The sequence below is a fragment of the Microcebus murinus genome, chromosome 19 (assembly GCF_040939455.1).
Source record: "Microcebus murinus isolate Inina chromosome 19, M.murinus_Inina_mat1.0, whole genome shotgun sequence".
In the NCBI taxonomy this organism is placed as follows: Eukaryota; Metazoa; Chordata; class Mammalia; order Primates; family Cheirogaleidae; genus Microcebus; species Microcebus murinus.
The window spans coordinates 47,298,977-47,318,921 of NC_134122.1; the positions used below are offsets into that span (position 1 = coordinate 47,298,977).

The 19,945-nt window shown below is 40.7% G+C and overlaps 1 protein-coding gene across 2 annotated transcripts in view; it reads left to right on the forward strand.

Moving 5' to 3' along the window:
- Positions 1–19,945, forward strand: part of FMN2 (formin 2) — a 307,908-nt gene that overhangs the window by 33,594 nt on the left and 254,369 nt on the right. For both annotated transcript variants that reach the window (XM_012738321.3, XM_075995507.1), the window contains exon 2: positions 1,280–1,446. In XM_012738321.3, coding sequence (XP_012593775.2) covers positions 1,280–1,446 — 167 coding nt within the window. The remainder of the gene's footprint in view (positions 1–1,279; positions 1,447–19,945) is intronic.

Consider the following 19,945-nt stretch of genomic DNA (forward strand, 5'->3'; position numbering starts at 1 on the left):
CTATGAAGGATTCCAAAAGAGGGTGGAGGGCATCACTGAGGGCTTTTCTGGATGAATGATGTTGATCTAGATTTGAAGAAGGAATCTGCTAATTAGACAGAGGAGCAGTGACAGGGCAAGAACTGAGGAACGCTTGTGGCCCCGGAAGGAACCCTAGAGATTTTCTATTTCTTGTGCCACTGGTTATGAACATGGAAACAAGCTCCATACATTTCTGAAGGTTAGAGACGAAGTAGAGTCAGAAATAGGTTAGGGACTGTACCCGTGGCCGTCACCTCTGACTAACAGTAGATCCAAATGGTGACCAATAAAACCCCAGCGCTGGGGCCCTGCTGCTGACAATGCTGTTCTCCCAGGTGACACTCAGGCACAGCCAGGACTGAGAACCCCTGGACTAGGTAGACCCAGGTCCTCTCGGGGCCTCAGCCAGTGTCTTCTCATTGTGCCTCTCTTTCGGGAAAATAATTAAAAACTTATGTATGGATCTACCCTAGAGTTATATTTCCAATGAACTTCTCAGAAAAATTTGAGTTTCTCTATCACTTTTCTTTTCAGGGCGACTATTTTTGCCAGACAGCTCTGTTCACTTCTCACGGGTTGGTCCCTTGGCCGGTCTCCCTGTCTCCTCATCTTCTGTCCCCTCCCCATTGCTATGCCGGAGACTGTGAATATCAGTCACTGACATTTCTGAGCCTAAATGGTGGCGTGTTGGGTTACTAACTGCTTCTTTAGAAAATCATCTGTAATTAAATCCAAAAGGGTTTTAACCTTTTGCATCCAAAGTTAAATCCAAAACTGAGGATTTACCAGTTAAACCCAAAAGGGAGCTGGGCGCGGTGGCACATGCCTCTTGTTCCAGCTTCTCTGGGGGCTGAGGCAGGAGGATCACGTGAGCCCAGGAGTTTGAGGCCAGCCTGGGCAACATAGTGAGATCCTACCATCTCAAACAAAGCCAAACCAACAACAAAAACTATTCAAAAAGGTTGGGGACTTCTTAGATAGATGGAAGCTGTACAACCCATAACTTGGCCCATTTTCTTTTGAGGCAGGACGTATTGGGGGCCAGGAGAGCAAACCAGATGGGTGCTTTTCCTGTGTGGCATCTCCGGCCACTGACTGCAGAGCCTTCTGCAAGGCTTAGAGGCGCCTCACTGTGCAGCCGGTTGCCTTGGAAACGGCGTTGCTCCCTGGCAGTGTTTACCAGGCCTCCCTCCTCTGGGAGAGCTGGGAGCCAGGGGACGTGCCCCATCTCCCTCTAATGACTGTGTTTCATCCGTAGGGCGAACTCTGTTGGAGAAGCTGTTCAGCCAGCAGGAGAACGGGCCGCCAGAGGAAGCGGAGAAGTTTTGCTCCCGGATCATTGCCATGGGGCTTCTGCTGCCTTTTAGCGACTGCTTCAGGGAACCGTGTAATCAGAATGCCCAGTCGAGTTCAGCCTCGTTCGACGTAAGTAGGGGAATTCACCGCTGTCCGAGAGAGGCACGTTTGCCGTCCAAACAGCAGCTGCCATGGGCCTCTGCCCAGTCACCCTGTAATTTAAAACCAACATGTGATGCGAAGCCTTCCTCCTCTCGGCCACTCGGAAGCTCACTTTGTTTCTACACTTGTTTTTTTTTTTTTTTCTTTTGCACTAGAGTATTAAGTATAGTTGCCAAACCTCCTTTTCCTAACAGATGACTACTCGGTAGTTCTCTAGCCTGCTTCCATCACTGATCATTTGAAAGTGGCTCTAAGTCAGTATTTCTGACTTTGCTGGTCGTAGACATTCCTGCAGAAGCAGCTCGGCAGGGCAGAGGTGTTCATCCCAGCGGGGCCACAGGTTTCCACGGGCCCTAGAACGCGGTTTCAGCGCGTTCCTCACCCACGCACCTGCTGGAGGCCGGCGGGACGCAGCACCGTCTGCAGCTCCCGCTGGCCCAGAGGGTCAGTGCTGCCCAGCGGTCATTCAAAAGGCATGTCCGTGTCTCCTAACGAGTGTCAGCACAGCTGGGCTGTCTTTTTCAAGCCAGGGTGTGGCTAAACTTTCTCAGGTATGCGGTGCCTGTGTGTGGCGTTGGTTGTGATAAGCGTGCATCTGAAACCTAGACATGTGAGACTTCTCATGTAGGAAATTCTCGTGAGAATAGTGAGGGTCTGGTGGGTTCACTTGTACAGAGCTCAGGATTTCTGAGTATCTGGGGGTGATGGGTTCTCCTCTGCATGGGTTAATTGCATTTGCTCCATTGCTGTCAAATGCACTGTCTTCTCTTGTCAGCCTTCTTGTTCAAGGAGCAAGATAGTGATGAGTTCTGAAAGACAATGAAAACGAACCCTGGCAGAGGTCAAGATGTTATAGTACATAATAAAGTGTTTATTTTTGCCTGTTTTTCTTCTTCCTCTTCTTTACGTGTTACAACCTGCAGCCTTTTTCTATCTCTTTTCAGTATCAGGCAAACAAATCACATAAAATATTCTGGGGTCTTCTTGATACTTCCCATTTGAAAGAAAATCCCCCAGGTTGTGCTGTGTGACTTGTAAAGCTTCCTTTTTGAGATTTACATTTGTTTCCTGTGATAATTTTCTGAATGACATGGCAGCTAATCACGACCAGGGTAGGTCTTTTTCTCCTATGGGAAGAATTGGATTATTTAAATTTTTTCCTCCTGTCTCCTCTCTGAGAGGTCTGTGTTATTGAAGACATAGAACGTGAGGATGATGGTAGGTTGAGTGCTGTACAGCTGCATTCTAGAAGATGTTATCAGTTTGGCAAACCTATATATAGTAAAGACAAAGCCAAACACTAGCCATGTCTAGCACTGGCTTTTTGATTAAAAATTATTCCCAAATTAATTGCATTTTCCTCCCTTAAAACCCAGAAGTAAACAGTCTTGTCGGTCTATAAATGTGGGATTGGAATAAGCTGAAAAGAATAGGGTAATCTCACTTCTCTCTTTCTCTATTATTTTTTTTTAAATCAACTAACCTGGTTGGTTGGTTTTTATACCTCTCTCCTTGCCCTCGCGGTAGAGACTAGTAACTCTTCCCAGTCGTGTTATTTTGGGCAGCTGGGTGTGGTAGAGAGAGTGAAAAGCAAACAACAAAAAAGTAAAATCCCTTCATGTTTTGTGCAGGATTTCCTCATGATGGGGAGTTTCTTCCCTTGAACTTGTTGTGACTACATTTTGTCCTCACTCTATTTGTTGGCCGTGTAGTGTCTCCGTACTCTCCCCCGCACATGGCCAAACCGAACACAATAAAGAAGAAATTAAAGGTACTCTCATGAGAAATGTTATTCCGTATACTTAAATGTGTTGAGTGGATGCACAGTGCAGGAGTTTCTTCAAAACCTGAGGTGGTGACAATGTAACAATACAGGGGGTTATGAAGCCACAGGTGTCACTGGGGGATGGGGAATAACGTGCTTCTCTATGGAGAGAGAAATTTCTGATAATTAGTCTCTCTGCTGATTTCCAGAAAATAGCTGTTGGGAGCTTTTCTAACCAACAATTCCCTTGAGGTCAGTTGTGCTTCGAGACAGAACAGCCTGTGGGAATAAGCTCATAGCTGGCACTCTTCCTAGCCTGGACTTTGTGACTTTGTTCCCTTCCCTAAGAGCACCCTCTCCTCTCACCTCTCTCCCCTGTTCCTCCTTCCTTCTCCATTTCCATGTGTAATTAGAGCAATGGAGAGTTTTGATCTGGGGCTCTTACTGATGCAGTTGATGGATTAGCCTACTTCAGTCAGCCCTTCTGTTTTTAGTTCCATGCTATTTTTAAACATGTTTAGGGCCTAACATTTTGCTTTGTAGAGTGCTATAGAAAATATAGAGAGACTTCATGTTTTTCTTTTCCATTTTAACTTGATTAAGGTTTCAAGAACTTTCAAAGACTAAGGATGGCTTTGAGTGATCATGTTCACTCATTCGCAAATGTTTACCAAATGCATTCTACAGGCCAGCTAATGTCTTAGGCTGGGAGAGATGTTAGTGAGCAAGAGAATGTGTTCTCCTGAAATGTACATCCTATTCAGGGTGGGGAGAGACAGATACAAAAAAAAAAAAAGCATAAGTTAATTCTATCGGATTCTAGAACGTGCTATGAAGCAAAAGTGGAATGATACGATTGAGTGAACGGGTTGCGAATGCAGAGGGATCATCTCTAGGGACCCATGAGGCCAGGTCGGAGGGAAGGTTGTTCCAGGCAAGTTGTCAAGGGGCAAGTACATAGGGCACAAGTGTGACCCACACAGGCACAGCCCAGGGGCTGTGTAGCCGAAGCTTAGTGAGATGAAGACAAGACAGATCTCACGAGCCAGAACAGGCAGGATCTTAAAAGCCATGGAAGGAATATGGATTTCTTTTTTAAGTGGAAGGTTTTAGGCAGCAGAGGAACACATTGGCTTTGTTTCATGTGGATCATCCAGCTTGGTCTTTGAATAATAGAGTGGAGGGCAGGAGTAGATGCAGGAAGGCCAGGTAGGCTATGACAGTGGCTGACTGAGAGACAGTGGTGAGGGAGGTGGAGAAGGGTCCATGGGTTGGGATGGGTTCTGGAGATGGGGCTGATGGGACTTCTGGTGGGTCAGACAAGGGGACAAGGGAACAAGAGGAAATCAAGGACGATGTCTTCATTTCAAGAAGCTGGGTAGAGAGTGGTGCCATTTACTGAGATGGAGAACACAGGTCCATTTTAGAAGAATAATGTTCTAAGGACAGAACTGGTGCTCATTCTATACTCTTCTGAAAGGAGATTCAAATTACTTAGAAAACTAGTAACTAGTTATTTCCTGACAAACATTAGCTTTTGCCTTTTGCTGAGCAGAATGACATTGACTTCATTAGCCAATCAAAATGAGGGTCATAATACTTAAAAATTTTTCAGCCATCAAAAGAACTGGCTTCTATGAGACAAGAGTAAAAATTGAGCTGCTTTATGGGCCTAATGACGTTGTTGCATCATCTCTTTCCATTTCCATGACTAATCTGGGGACACACAAACTATTGGCATATTTCTTTTTCTCTGATAATATCCTCGTATTGACTTTTTGCCTTTAGGGGGAGAGGAATGGGTTTATGTCTCAAATAAAATTCTAAGCTAGACCTATTCCAAAGCTAGTAAGAGAAAACACAGGGATAATGCTACTGCTTCTGCTTAGTAGATTAGATTGTTAAGCTGTAGATCATGGGGTTTTCTTGTGGTCTAAGGAAAGACTTCTTTTTTTCCTTCCGGAACCTTTTCTAGTCATTTTTCTCCTGCTTTTATTCATAATGAGATCCCCTTTTCTGGGTCATATTCATCAGCAGCTGTTTTCCAGCCAACCACACTTATCTTACATAATAGTTGATTACCCATTAACAAACTCTTCTAGGATTTCTTTAATCATAACTAGGGCAGATATCACATTATCCATTTCCATCACCAGGAGTCAAGCAAGTTAACTTGGCTCAAGTGTGTTTTTCAGGGGTATGTGATTATAACTTTAATCTTTTATGAATTTATCTTACATGTCTGTCTAGTGGGATATTTTTGGATGCATGTTTTTGGCTGCTGGATTTGTTTGGGTTTAGCTGATCTGCTGATTTTTTTAAAAATATGTGGTGCTCTTCATGCTTGCAAGATGGGCAAAAGCTCCTTGGTGTGTATGTCAGTGGACATAGGTTTGGGTGAGCGTGTGAGTGAAGCTACAATTAAAGACAAGGAAGACATGGAAATTCAGGCTAAAAAGGAATAAAAGAAACAAGATCTTGAACCTGTTGAAAGACAAGTCATTAACCAAAACCAGCAGCAGCCACTCTCAGAAAACTAATGGAATGTAGTCTAATCATTGTCACCATAGGCAGAAAGACGACTTAGGTGAACAAACAGAAATGATTATTTGCATGTGAGTTCATTTTTTTTCAGAACAGGAAGAATACTTAGATGCTATTTAGTCAAGCCCACACAAATCTTTTCTGAGAAGCAGTAAAAAGCCTTGACATAGCTTTCAGCTCTAAGAGCATATACGTTCATATACATACATCTATGTAAAGTTTGCCATATATTTATTTTTAAAATATTTTTGTACAGCATCAACTCTCAAAATTTTTTTCTTTTAAAGGTGGCATTAAAACGATAACTTTTCAGACTAGCTTTTAGAATTATTTTAGTTACATTTCCTTGAAGACATCTTTATAATCTCAATGTAGAAGTCATTAGTAAATATAAGATTTTATTTATCAAAATTCATATTAGCCATGTTGACTTGCAGTGTTTTATGTTTGCTGATTCCCTTATTGACACTGCTCTTGACTTTGCCTTTTAACTGTCACCCACAGTGAGGATTTAGCTCAGTTATACTCCTATGTTGTCCTTCCCCATTTCTTCCAATATAGTTAATATTGCTATTTCTAGTGTCAATTTAATGATAATTTTTTGAACTTTAAAAAATATGCTTATGACTTTTTGCAGTTGTTCATCAACTTTAGATAATATCTCTTGCTGCCCCACCCACCTTGTAAAATTAGACTGTTAGTGCCTCCGCCTAGTTTGAGCCCCATCAACCTCCCAGCTTCTGCCAGATACACTTGTATCTTTAGGGTGTGCTTTTCAGGTTAATGGTTTATCTGTAGGTTCATTATAAAAGTTGGAAGACATCTGTACACTGTGTAAATATTGCACTGCAGAGGTATTTAGTGTGCTCTGACTTTGTTTCCTTCTCAATATTCCAGTATCCCAATATCACACCCCCCAGGCCACTCAAATAAGGATTTCCTTGGGTGAAGTTCAAATGAGTTCTGTGTTTTTAATAAACAATCACATGCTCAAAAGTATCCCATTGCCTCTTATTTTGGGAGAAGAAATGTGTCTTTTTTTTAGAAGAAATGTGTCTTTTCCCCTCTATATTCTGAATATCTTTGATTTTTCAATTCATTCTTGCCATTTCATGGAATTCCTTCAACTCTTTTTGAAGAAGACTGACTTTGTCTTCTATATTAGATTGGCTTCTTGATATTTAACTATGATTTCCATAGTTATAAATGGAACTTATAACTGTTTTAAGTTTTTTTTTTTTCAACTCTTCCCTTCTGCCCTGCCCCCTACCTTCCTAGGGACACAAAGATGAAAAGAAAGCCTCTATTCCCAACGGGATTATTGTCTGTTTTAAAGACATAAAATGTGCAGATAAATTATTGGAGTTTAGCGTCTGAAGTGAACTCTATAATCAAACCATCCTGGATTTACCATTTCCTGTGAAAACTTAGGTAAATGGCTTAATTTCTCAAAGTTTGTTTCTTATGTAAAATGGGGCATAATGTAGTAGTTTCCGAGTGAGAGGAAAGTGTCAATATAGATAAACATTTTGTACAACATGGGCATATGATAAGTGTCCTGTGTATGTTAACTGTCACCACAGGTTGTAATCATGTTTGGGGTCCTAGTGGAGACAGGTACAGTAGAAGGAGCAAAGGGGACGGGTTAAGTGGTTCTCCTTGGTAGTCCAGGAGATAATGCATGGGGCAAGACTTGAGGGACTTGAGGGATGAGTAGGAGTTTGCTGCAGAGAGGAGCCATAAAAGGAGACGTCTGTATACTGGGCAGCACATATAAAAGCAGGGAGGTTCATGTGAGCACTATTAGTAAGTATTTCTGGAGTGTACATTGGGAGAATGAAGGATGGAAAGGAGGCCAAACATGGAAACAAAGACATATATGTCCCCCTGGGGATGCTTTGAATAATTTTGAGTAGTTAAGCCATAAACCGGTTGGCATTTATAAAATATCACTCTGGTCCCAGAATGGAGAATGGATTGAAGAGAATTAAAATTAGCTTCTGGGTGATCAGAAAAGTGTCTAAACTGAAACAGAGGTAGTGGGAATGGAAAGAGACAGATACGAGGAATATTTAGGATTTAGAATCGATAAGACTTGCCATTTGATCAGATGTGGGGAAGTGGAGTTGATGATTTCTTTGGGTTTCTGATTTGCATCTCTGAGGTACTCTGAGTCAGAATACTAAAAAAAGGAATAGGTTTCAGGCAAGATAGTTCTGTTTTGGACATCTAGAATTTGTGATTGTTTTGGACATCATGGTGGCAATTCCTAGAGGGCAAGGGAGCTGATATTGCTGGCATAGACCATAGGTTATATGCTAAAAGATAAGCAAATAATTATAATAAGTTAAGAGAATGTTGATGAACCAAAAGATTGGAGTTCTTAAGGATGGTGAAGAATGGACAGGTGCAGTGAGAATACAGAGAGAATGGATTTGTTGGAGGTTGTGGCCAGAGGAAAAGAATATTGGTGTTTGAGATTTCAGAGGTGGGGTGTTCTACTGCTTCCAAAGTCCATCCCATGGTGGAGGGAATGCCGCATGTCCGTAGTATTGAGAGGCTCAGGGCGTTGGCTGGGATTTAATTCCCACAGGATTGTGGATGATTTGGTATTAAGAAGCAGACACAGGGCCACATGATATAAAGTCCTTGACTAGTGAAGGCTGTACCAAAAAGGTCTGTAGATGTCCTTGATGAAGAGGGAAGAATGATGACACTACTGGATCATATGGACTTCAAAGGTAGAGAAGGTTTCGCACAGGCAGACTTGGAATTTTGTCTAGATGATTATGGAGGGCTGCATTGTAAGGCCGTATTGTATAATGTGAGAGGGAATCAGGAAAATCACCTTTCAGGTTCGGTCCTCACTTGCTTGGATGATCACACTGGGCTTCTTCTCTTCACCTTCTTGGGTTTGCCAGTTACTGGTCTCCAGTCTGGTTTCTTCAATCTAGTCCAGTGGTTTTTCAGATCCTGGTCATATTGCCCTCCAGGGCACATTTGGCAATGACTGAAGACATTTTTGGTTGCCTGTCACGGTGGGGAGAGGGGTGCGGCTGGTATCTAGTGGGTAGAGGACAAGGGCACTGCCAGGCATTCTACCATGCACAGGACGTCCTCCGCTTCCCCCAACAGCTATCCAGCACAAGGTGTCAGTAGTGCCAAGGTTGAGAAACCCGGTGATATACGTCCATCTGATCATATCATTTTTCTACATAAAACCTTTAATGATCTCTCTGTCAGAATGAAGCCCAAATCATTTGGACCTCCATGGTCTTCCTCCTACCTTTCAACACTGTCCTACTTCTGCATCTCATGGCTCACTCCCTTTCTGTTCCTCCAAACGCTTACTGTGCCAAAGTGCTACCCACCACGCTTTCTCTCACCCCCAGGGCTCCATGGGCTTCCGCCCCAACTGTTATTCCCTGGTTAAGTTCTACTTGGTCATAGGCTGCTGTTCAGGATTAGAAGCCATTGTCTCTCAGTCACCTTCTGAGACACCTGAGACACCTTCTAACTATCTAAGTCTGCATTTCCTCTCTAGAAGGACCTATTGCATGGATGTCCTTTGTGACATGTCATGCCCAAATGAGAATTAAATTTTGTGTGAAGGTGTCCCCTGGAGCAAATCCATTTGCATGTAATGCCATGTCCCTGTGTTCACCTGACAGGTCTCCCAGAATGGATGGAGTAGGTGGGCTCCGGTCCTGGACTGGATTCTAATTCCATTTCCTCCACCTACTTAAGAGCTTAGGACATTTACCCAAGATCATGTTAAATTTTTCATGCGTAATACATAATGTCTACTTCTGGGCATGTTTTGAAGATTAGGTGACATTTATTTATAAAGCATTTAGCACAATGTCTGGCACATCGTGTCAGGTGATTATTAGTGATTACTCTTTATAATTATTGTCTTTCAAGTTCTTATTGTAGAACCTGACATAGCCATTCAACAAATATTAACATGCCTTGATTTTGTGGAGAGAGAACTGTAAGGAAAGCCCTGGTGGCTGAGGAGAAGAGCACCTGGAGAATATATTAACTGAGTTATTTTGAATGATCAGGGGTTACCTATGAGTAGCTGGGACTACAAGTATGTAACACCACACCTAGCTAATTTTAAAATTTTTTCTAGAGATGGAGTCTCCCCATGTTGCCCAGGCTGGTCTCGAACTCCTGGCCTCAAGTGATCCCTCCCATCTCAGCCTCCAAAAGTTCTGAGATTACAGGTGTAAGCCACCATGCTCAGCCTATATTTGATAATTTTATAAACAGCTGAAGGGCGAGAAGATGGAAGTTGGGATGGCATACGGATTTGCTCCAGAGTTAATTAGTCTGGGAATTAACTCCATATTGGATCTCTGCTTCTGGGCTTATTGCCATCCTGTTTTCTTAATCCATTTGCTACTCTTGATTTTGCTGCTGTAATGACCACATTTTTTCCCCAGACCACACTCCCTCACATCTTTCTGGATGGCGTAGAAAGGAAATGCAGGGAGTAGGAAAAGCTTTGGGGAGGTAACTGTGAAGGTGAATTGGTCATGCCCACTTGGCGTTATGTTCATGGCCATTCTGTAGTGACTCCGTGCCTCCCCGGGTTCTGTCTGTAGAAGTATCACACTCAAATACTGGCATACGACTTACTTATTTAGCTCTCTGTGAGTACATGTGTGAGTGTCTGTAACCTTTATAAATAATGTGGCATGAAAGAAGGAAAGGTTCTGCTTTCTTTTACACCTCACCAAAGAATAAGGACCTCTACTTCACCTTGAATTCATTAATTAAGACAGAGAAGAACCAAAAAGGGCTGGAGGTTGGTTTGATACACAGGATTGATCTTCTTTTTTAAGGAACTCTACCACATGGAATAAGTTTGATTTTATTGGTTAGATAATTCCCATGAGGTAAAATTATTCATAGGAACCATCAATAGATATAAACAGGAAGAGATCTGCTTACTATTCTCAGTTATCTCTAACGGGCATCTTTTTATTCAATTTTATTTTAAATTATGAAATAGATTTATTTCATAAAGAATGTAATAAGTGGCTATGTATTAACAAGTTCCAACTTGATTTCTTTCTTTGAAATCTGTATACTTGTTGTATGGTTTAAGAAAAAATTGCCCAGTATTGATAATTTTTCTTTACCACAATATTGATTATTTGGTGGGTCAAATTATGTTCACCATCTTTGTAGTCAGATAGTTCGTTGTGAAGTCAAAGGCTTTTAATACATATTTTAAATATTGTTATTTCTCTGGACTCTATCATTTTAAAAAGGACTCTGTCACATTTCTTTTTGTTTCTGCAATTTATGGTAGTTTGTCCTGTTCCCACTCAATGAATGGTTCTATGACTGGATGCTGTAGTCATTAGTACTCAAGTTTTTATACGTATGTGTTTAAGCATTTTTTTTTTAATGAAGTAGGATCTCACTATGTTGCCCAGGCTGGACTCAAACTCCTGGGCTCAAGTGATCCTCCTGCCTCAGCCTCCAGAGTGCCTGGAACTACAAGTGCATGCCAACACATCAGGCTTGTTCAAGCTATATGTATTTTAAAGCATACTTTGAGAATATCATGTTTAAATGTATTTTGAGATTATTTTATATTTCTGATCATATATATGATTTAGTAAATTTCTAATATGTGTTTATTTTATTTCAGAAGGCAAAACAGGTAATTTTTCCCCCTCCCATTATGCTCAATTCAAGAGTATTGTTGCAAAAGTAGTAATGGTAATTATTCTTACTTCCCCCCACCATGAAGTTTTCTGGTAGCTAGTGCTACCAGTCAATACTTTTCTGGATTTTAGAATGTTCACTAACCATAAAGTTAATTGAAGCTTAGAAAGATGAATTTTTTAAAAAACACATTTGTAGCAGTCACACTTTTTTTTTAAGGCAATGACATACTTTCTTCTTTATAATTTGTTTTTCCTCACTTGAAAGGATTATGCTGTCTTAGATATCCATTTTGGCTTTCACAATCGGTGCTTTTTATCACCCATTTGGCAAACAGTGTTGGGTGACTCAGAATTCATTTTGAGTTTGTGTGATGGACTTTTATTAAAATGGGTGACTCAGCCCAACTTTTCTGTGAAGATTTTCTTTTCTTATACTGCTCTTGGATATGCATTGACTATTAATTAGTTCTGTTGATGTGACTTGTATTTCTTGTGACCTTTCCCTCATCCCAAGAGCCAGGAGAAGTATAGAATTGGGAATCTATGTCAAGGTGAAGGCACCTTCAAATGGGAAAACATCATCCCGTTTAGGAGCTTAGAGGGCTTTTTTTTTTTTTTTCTTTTCAATTTTTACTGGACTTTGGAAATCTGAACAAAACTTTATTCTCTTTTTATTATCTTTATTGTCTAGATCAGGGGTTGGCAAGGTTTTCCTATGAAGGGCCAGATAGGAACTATTTTAGGCCTTAGTAAATATTTTACAGTGACTGTCACAACCACTCAACTCTGCTGTTGCACTGCACAAGCAGCCATGGACAATGCCCAGTGGATAAGCATGGCCGTGTTTCCTAAGAAAACTTGCTTACAAAAGCAGGCAGCTGGCCAGTTTTGGCTTGCAGGCTGTAGTTGACCCATCGTCTATAATCAGGTAACATATAAAAGATGAATTTATTCTGAGAATTTGACTTTTCTTTCTATTTCTAACCCTATGTAGTCACTAGCCTGTCCCACAATGTTTATGGAATTTTTCTATGAAAAATGTGCATCCTCTTTCTGTACTTATGTAGCTCACTGTCAAAAGTGGCTAGTGGGTGAACAGACACGGTGGCACAGTATTTAAGGGGAGGTGATAGAAGAGTTTTGGGTGGTCAGTACGCCTGGAGGCTAGGGTCACAGTGGGAGCAGAGGAGACGTCTTAAGAAATGATGCTGGATGGTACCCTGGGCCATTTGTGAAGCTTCTAGAAAAAAAGGTCTAGGAATTGGACCTTAAACCTGAGAGCAGTAGGAAGCCACTGGAGGGTGTTAGGTGGAGGAGTGTGACTGATCAGATTCCCATTTTTATTTAATAGAGAGAACACTCTGGGCTGGGCACGGTGGCTCACGCCTATAATCTTAGCACTCTGGGAGGCTGAGGGCAAGAGGATCACTTGAGCTCAGGAGTTGCCAGCCTGAGCAAAAGCAAGACCCCATCTGTACTAAAAATAGAAAAGTCGGTTGGGCATCATAGCTTGTGTGCCTGCAGTCCCAGCTACTCGGGAAGCTGCCCAGGAGTTTGAGGTTGCTGTGAGCTCGGATGATGCCACTGAACTCTTGATAGCTAAGGGTGACAGAGCGAGACTCTGTCGCAAAAAAATAAAAATTAAATAAATAAAATAAAAATAAAATAAAGTAAAATAGAGCATTCTGGGCGTTGGTGAAGTACGGACTGAGGGGTGTGCCGTGGGTGTGGTCTGGAGGCTGAAGACTCTGAGGAGACTGTTGGAACAATCCAAGAGAGGGATGTATTGCCCTCAACTCGGAAACAGGTAGGCAGTAGAAGATCTTTTTGTTTTTTAAAAAATGTTATACCTGGTTACACATTTTTTTTTCCTTTTAAAAGACTTCGAAATATTCAGGGTCTTGCACAAGTACAAAATATTCAGCTTTCCTTTAACAAATTATACATCTTAACTTTCTTCGCTTGCGACTATAATAATTAATAAAATAATATGACTTGTATTTGGAAAAGAAACTTGGGATGAAAAAAGGGCAGATTAGTGTGGTTACTCATACCAATCTCAAATTCTTGAGAGTCAGAATCTCCTGAAGGATTTGTTAAAACACAAATAACTGGGCTCCACTCCCAGAGTTTGTGATGCAGAAGGTCTGGGATGGGGCAGGAGTTCTCAGGTGATGCAGATGCTGCCGGTCCGGGGACCACACTTTGAGAAGCACTGCTGCTTTAGAAGGGAGAAATGACAAGCCTTGGGGATTTGATTGATGGCATAAAGGTGAGGGAGAGGGCAGAGACGAGGATATGTCCGGGTTTCTGGCTTGAGCCATAGGGTCCAGGGTGCTGTGGTTTACTGTGTGTAAAATACAAGATGAAGAACAGGTTGCAAAGATAGTTCAATTTAGATCATACCGAATTTGAGGGCATCTGCTTACATATATGCAAAAAGCAATTGGTTATTTGTATCTGGGGCTCAGGAGAGAAAGCCTCAGAAGTCAGGTGGTTGAGTTGGGCCATTCAGCTGGTTGGGAAACCAGCTACTTAAAACCAAACCGCAGTTGGAACCAGGTAATTCAGATTCCAATTTCCATTATGCTCAATGTGAAAAGCCTGGAGTCAGTGATTCATCGGGGAAGCAGCTGTCTGAGAAGATGATGGTTTTGATCAGTGACTAAAGGGTGCGGATCAGAAGTTAGTGTCCCAGTAGCTCTGAAGTTGGGAGAGAGCCCACATTTAAGCCTGTAGGTAGGAATGTTGTGGCTTAGTTGTCATCCTTGTTTTCTGATACTGAGCTTCTCAAGGTACCGGGTAGGTTTTGGTAAATATTGATTGTATTTTGATTATGTTTACTGAAGAAGGATGGAGAAGAGCCACAGTCCCAGGATCACAGGATGGGGTGGAGAAAAGCATTTCGTCTTAATAGTATATTTAAAATGCACACAGTATTTACTGGAATATGAAGAAATTTTCAGATTCAAAATAGATTGGCAGCAGAAGCCAAGCCAAGGGGGCGGAGGCAGAAATCCTGCGTCATGAACCTCAGAACACTGCAGCACTTGACACAATACCCTGCAGACAGGGGGCGCTCAGGAGACAGTTTCTGAGACTCATGCCGGAATTAGCTGGTCTCTGAGGGTGCCATCTGTTGATGCTTATAATCCCTCTCCTTCCCAGGTATAAACTATGCAACTGAACAACAGTGATCTACGTATGCTGTTTTGCAAATGATTTAAAAAACAAGTGTATAGTGAAGAGTGCCTGACTTGCTATTTAGCAAGAAAAAAAAAATTCACTTTCAGTATAAGTTATTTGGACTTGATATTTAAGAATTTGCCCCTGAATTAGTGGACACCAATCTGATATCACTATTGTGCCATCTCACTTAACAACTGCTACAGGTATGTCCTCCAAAATGTTATTTTGCTAGAGTGGGAATTTTAGACTCATTTGGAGATAGGCTGTGAAGACCTAATGGTGGATACTGTTCTCCTCTGGGTAAGATGGAATTAGATCCCATGGTGGATGCAGATTTGTGAGTCCAAGTGGGTCTCCTTGGTTCCTCCCACTTCAGGTGGCAGAAATAGAGGACAGAGTCAAAGAAAATTGGGACTTTTTGTTTCTTGTTTCTTTATGCCATGATTCATCACTTACTGAGGGCCAAGCAAGCACTTTGCCAAGTGTTTTAACGTGATCAATTCAACTAACAAATTTTAATTTAAATAATTTATTGAATTTGACTTCCATTTTCTGATGTGAAAACTGAGACTTAGGGTGAGCAACTTGGCCAGGGTCACATTGTTTATTAAGATGGAATCCTAACCCAAGAAAGCCAACTCCACATCTTGTGCCCTTCTCTAACCTCTTTGGCCAATCTGTGGCCTTTTCCCCTCTATTGCCATCACCCTGGTCCAAGCCACCTTTGTCTTATGCCTGGACTCGAGCCATAAACAGTCTCCTAATTGGTCTCTGCGGTTCTGCTCTTACTCTTTTCCGTTCCTTCTCCATGAAAGAGTGATTTTTAAAAAAACCAAATCCAATCTTGTTACAATTTCTAGAGATGTTTTAACCTGAGGATGATACCGTACCTTTTTTTTTTTGGAGTCAGGATCTTACTCTGTTGCCCAGGCTGGAGTGCATTTTTGTTATCATAGCTCACTGCAGCCTCAAACTCCTGGGCTCAACTGATCCTCCTGTCTCGGCCTCTTGAGTAGCTGGGACTACAGGTGTGTGACACCTTGCCCAGTTAATTTTTCTGTTTTTGGTAGAGATGGGGGTCTCTTTATGCCCAGGCTGGTCTCAAACTCCCGGGCTCAAGCGATCCTCCCAAAGTGCTAGGATTGCAGGCATGAGCCACTGTGCCTGGCCTCCTCTTTCTGGCTTACCTGGGCCTCCATTAGCTACTTCCTGGCTAGGTCAGCAGCTTCATCTTAGGATACTCTCTTCTGTATTATTGTGGTACCCGGGAGCTTTCTAAAATTCGGATTGTTGGGCTCCACTTGTGGAAAGTCTGACTAGATCTGAGGGTGGATTCTGGGAATATGGGTTTTTGGTCAGCCAAGTATAGGGAAACCTTGCTCTAGAAAGTGTGTTCTGTGAATATTAGTTGCTACTTCAATGTGGAAGCTGCTCTTAGCTCAAAGGAGGTCCTACCTTTGAATTCTCAAGCGTTCCAGTTCAGCTGATGAGAGTGCTGTGCTAAAACTAAGCTTAATGACGGAACATTTCCCCTGGATTGCTCATTAAGGCTTTGGTTAACTTCTTGCGTTTAATTGAGAAACTGCTCAGCTGAAAGACAGATTGAGTTGGTTTCCATGTGGTTAACAGAATCTTTAGTGGAATTAACTTGACTTCTTATTTCTTACAAGGATTTTGTTTAACAATTTAGTTCTTATTTGTAAAAAAAAAAAAAAGACAAAAAACTTTAAGATGTAAAATGCAGATGTTTAGATCTAGAAACATAGATGAAATAACAATTCTATCTTTAAAAAAATTATATTTACTCTTATTCAATGTATACTGCACCCATAGGCCTAATCCTCAGGATTTTTCTTCCTTTTGCTTCTTCCTTTATATAATTATCAGCATGTTTTTTTTTTCTGAAATACCAGGGATTAGGAAACATTAAAGTTACCTAAAGTTTAGGAAACTTTAAAGAATATTGAGAATAAATACTGAGAAATAATACTGAGAATAAAATAATTTTTGTTTACCAAAGTTTCAGAAAACCCTAGAAAAGTATGAAAAACTTTTGCAGTAATCTTGTCTATAGGACACACATTATACATTAAGAAGTTACTATGTAACACACATACAGACATAAAATTACTTTTTATATATTATCTTTACAGATATTTTCTCTTTACCTTTATCACATATACCAAGTATATGTGATATTTGATTTGTAAATTATTTAATAATACCTCAGTTGTATGCATAAAATGAACAAGGTACTAGTAATGTTACATTATTCCATTTTTTCTACTAATTCCAGCACTGCTACTACATTAAATTATTTTATTGCTGGGCATAGGGGCTTGAGCCTGTAATCCTGGTTACTCTGGAGGCTGAGGTAGGAGGATTGCTTTAGGTCAGGAGTTCAAGGCTGCAGTGAACTATGATTGTGCCACTGTACTCAAGCCATCAAGCCTTGGTGACAGAGTGAGACCTTGAATCTAAAAAAAAAAAAAAAAAATTATTGCAGTGTTGATTTTTTTATTTCCCCAATTTTTGCTGAAGAGATTATTAGGTTGACATTTCTTCTTGGCATGTTTCTAAGCTCAGCAAATATAGCAACTGAGATGCTAAATTTCAGTCAAAAATAGAACTCTCAGCCTCATTTTGGAAATTTCTTCTCATTCATGCGCAGGGATTCAGGCATCAAATCTTTAGCTCTGCCCTCTGCTGGGCATTTCAAATTATGCAAGGGGAATTCCCAGAATATTACTTCATTTCCAAATTTACAGAGTAGTTGGAAGACATTTTCAATTTCACACTGTAAAATATTTTCACTGGAAAATTGTAATAGTTCTGATTTTAAAAATCAATTTGTTAGGTAAATTTTTAAAATTGGAGAGAAATGGGAGTTTATTGCTCAAGAAAACAGCAGTTATGGATTTCTTTTCCCAAGCACAGATGAAAACAAATACGGATATAGTTAAGGCTACAGTAACATTGGTGTAAGTAATCTGCTATGTATAAATACTAATGTTGATACAGTTAAAGTATTTTTTTGTCTTCTTCTGAAATGTCACTCTATTAAAGTCTCTTGATAGGTTAAAAATAACATACCTTCTTCTTTAGATAAAACAGATTTTTAATTAAGTTGAATTTGCTAAAGGATTATCTCCTTTAGCTGAATGATTAACTCTCAGCAAAATATTTTTTTTCACCTTAAGGATTTGTGTAAAACTTTATACAGGAGTTTATATCAAGATATAAAGATCATGGATGTTGATGGACCTGCTGAATTGCAAATGAAAACCTGAGGTCCACTATTCAGCAGACATAGTCAACAAATAGTGTACACAGAAACTGGTTGGTCCCTTCTGTACACAGGTAAAATGATTATTAATGAAAAAGACATTAGCCCACCCCATGTTCCCTTTTGTGATGAACAAGAAACAATGTAAGCATGAGGAAAGTTGTTACAAGGTAAAATACACAAGAAAAGCCTAAGAAAAAGATACAAGGAAGGCAGATTTTGCTTACAACTTTGCTAAATCAAGACTTTAAGTTCACATTGACATTTAATAATAACCTGAGACTAAAATCCAGCTAGAGAGTTATGGAGCTAGGTAATGAGAATTAATTTTGTTTCCCAACTTTGACTGTGTGATATCACTAGTAAAAGGCAAACTGATCTCTAATGACTCTTTTAATAACAGTAGTCGGCATGTTTTGAGCTCTTACTTTGCTAAGGGTCTGACATACTGCATTTGATCCTTATACCACCCTTTGGAGTTTTGTTATGCTCATTTTCAGTGAGAAGGAAACTGGTCATGATAATTAGCAAAGGTGATTCAAATCTAGGTCTGTTAGGCTCTGAAATGTCTGCTCTTAACCATTGTGCCTATTATGCAGAGGTCTCTGAATCTATTTTCAAATAATCATTACTGGCTGTGAATACAAATGTGTTAGCATTTCACAAGTATGTTCAAAGGCAGAGGGACAAGGTTCTAACAGCCCTTCCTTTGTCCCTAGCTCCAGAAAATAAGTAATGTGTAGTAGAAATGAGAAGTATGTTAACAAACTGTCTTCTCAATGGGAGTATACATGGATAATAGCATGGATAAATGTGTTGGTTCCTAAATCCCAATTGTTACATTAGTTTAAATATGTGGTCTTTAGAAATGGCCACATTCAAATTCTCTGCTTCATTCAAATTCTCTGCTTTATTCTGTTTAATTATATTTGAGCTCAGTAGATCTAAGCACTGCATTGTGAAGGCAGACCTTATTTTTAAATGGCGATAATAATAACTGAAGCCATAATGGCAATATATTCCACTAAGTGTTGAGTCAATTCCCATTCTAAGCACCAGCTAGGCACCCTCGTCTATAAGTAGCAGAGTTTATAACAAATCTAATCTCAGTTCCAGCTTGCTTCCTGTGCTGTAAGCGGTTGGTGACAAATTTTAAGGCTAAGCCCTTATTTTAGCTTCTCTTTCTGTGAAAAGAGACCCAACAGGCAGCTTTTAATGTATGCGCTACTTCTGCTTTGAGTGTATTTTCCTGACGCAGGTTGTAAACCTCACCTTCAGCTAACACCTTTGAGAAAATGTATGCTCTGGTGTGTGTGAAGTCTGGATTCTGAGAGAGGGGAGTCACGTGAAATTGTGAATGCGGTTTCTTATTTTGCTTAAGAAAATCTTTGTTATAGGACTTAGATGTCCTCTCCCCCATCCCCAGCCTCAGTTTGAGAGGTGTTGCCATCTAATTATAGGACTGCATCACCAATGAGCATAATTCAGCCTCTCACTGAGCAGAACTGCCTGTGTAGCACAGCACGGGAACCAATGGACTTTAAAAATAAGTCTCACTGTTCTAAATTAACCCCTGCTAACAGCTCTTCTTATTCCTTCTTATGGGTGGGTATGGCCATGTACTCTGGCATTTACAGTCCACACATAATTCTGCCCTCCATCTAATGAAGTTCTGACCTTCTGCCCTCTGCAGGCCCCTTCTCAACCTGTGCTCTTCTCTGGGTCCTTTTTGATACTCTGAGCTCCCCAAATTCCTTTCTTTTGATACCTTAACTCAAAATTGGTTTCCTTCTATAATACCATAGTTTTTGAAATTTATTCCACAGTAGGCCTTTCCTTGGGATCTTTTACTCTCACAGTGCCAGAAGGGAGGTGTGTGTGGAGGGGGCAGGGTGAGTTCTATATGCTTGACCCTTTGCCTCCATTTCCAAATTCGTTCCAGCAACAGCGTCATGTAGTAGATTCATGCCACATCAGGCTTTCCTCTTCCTG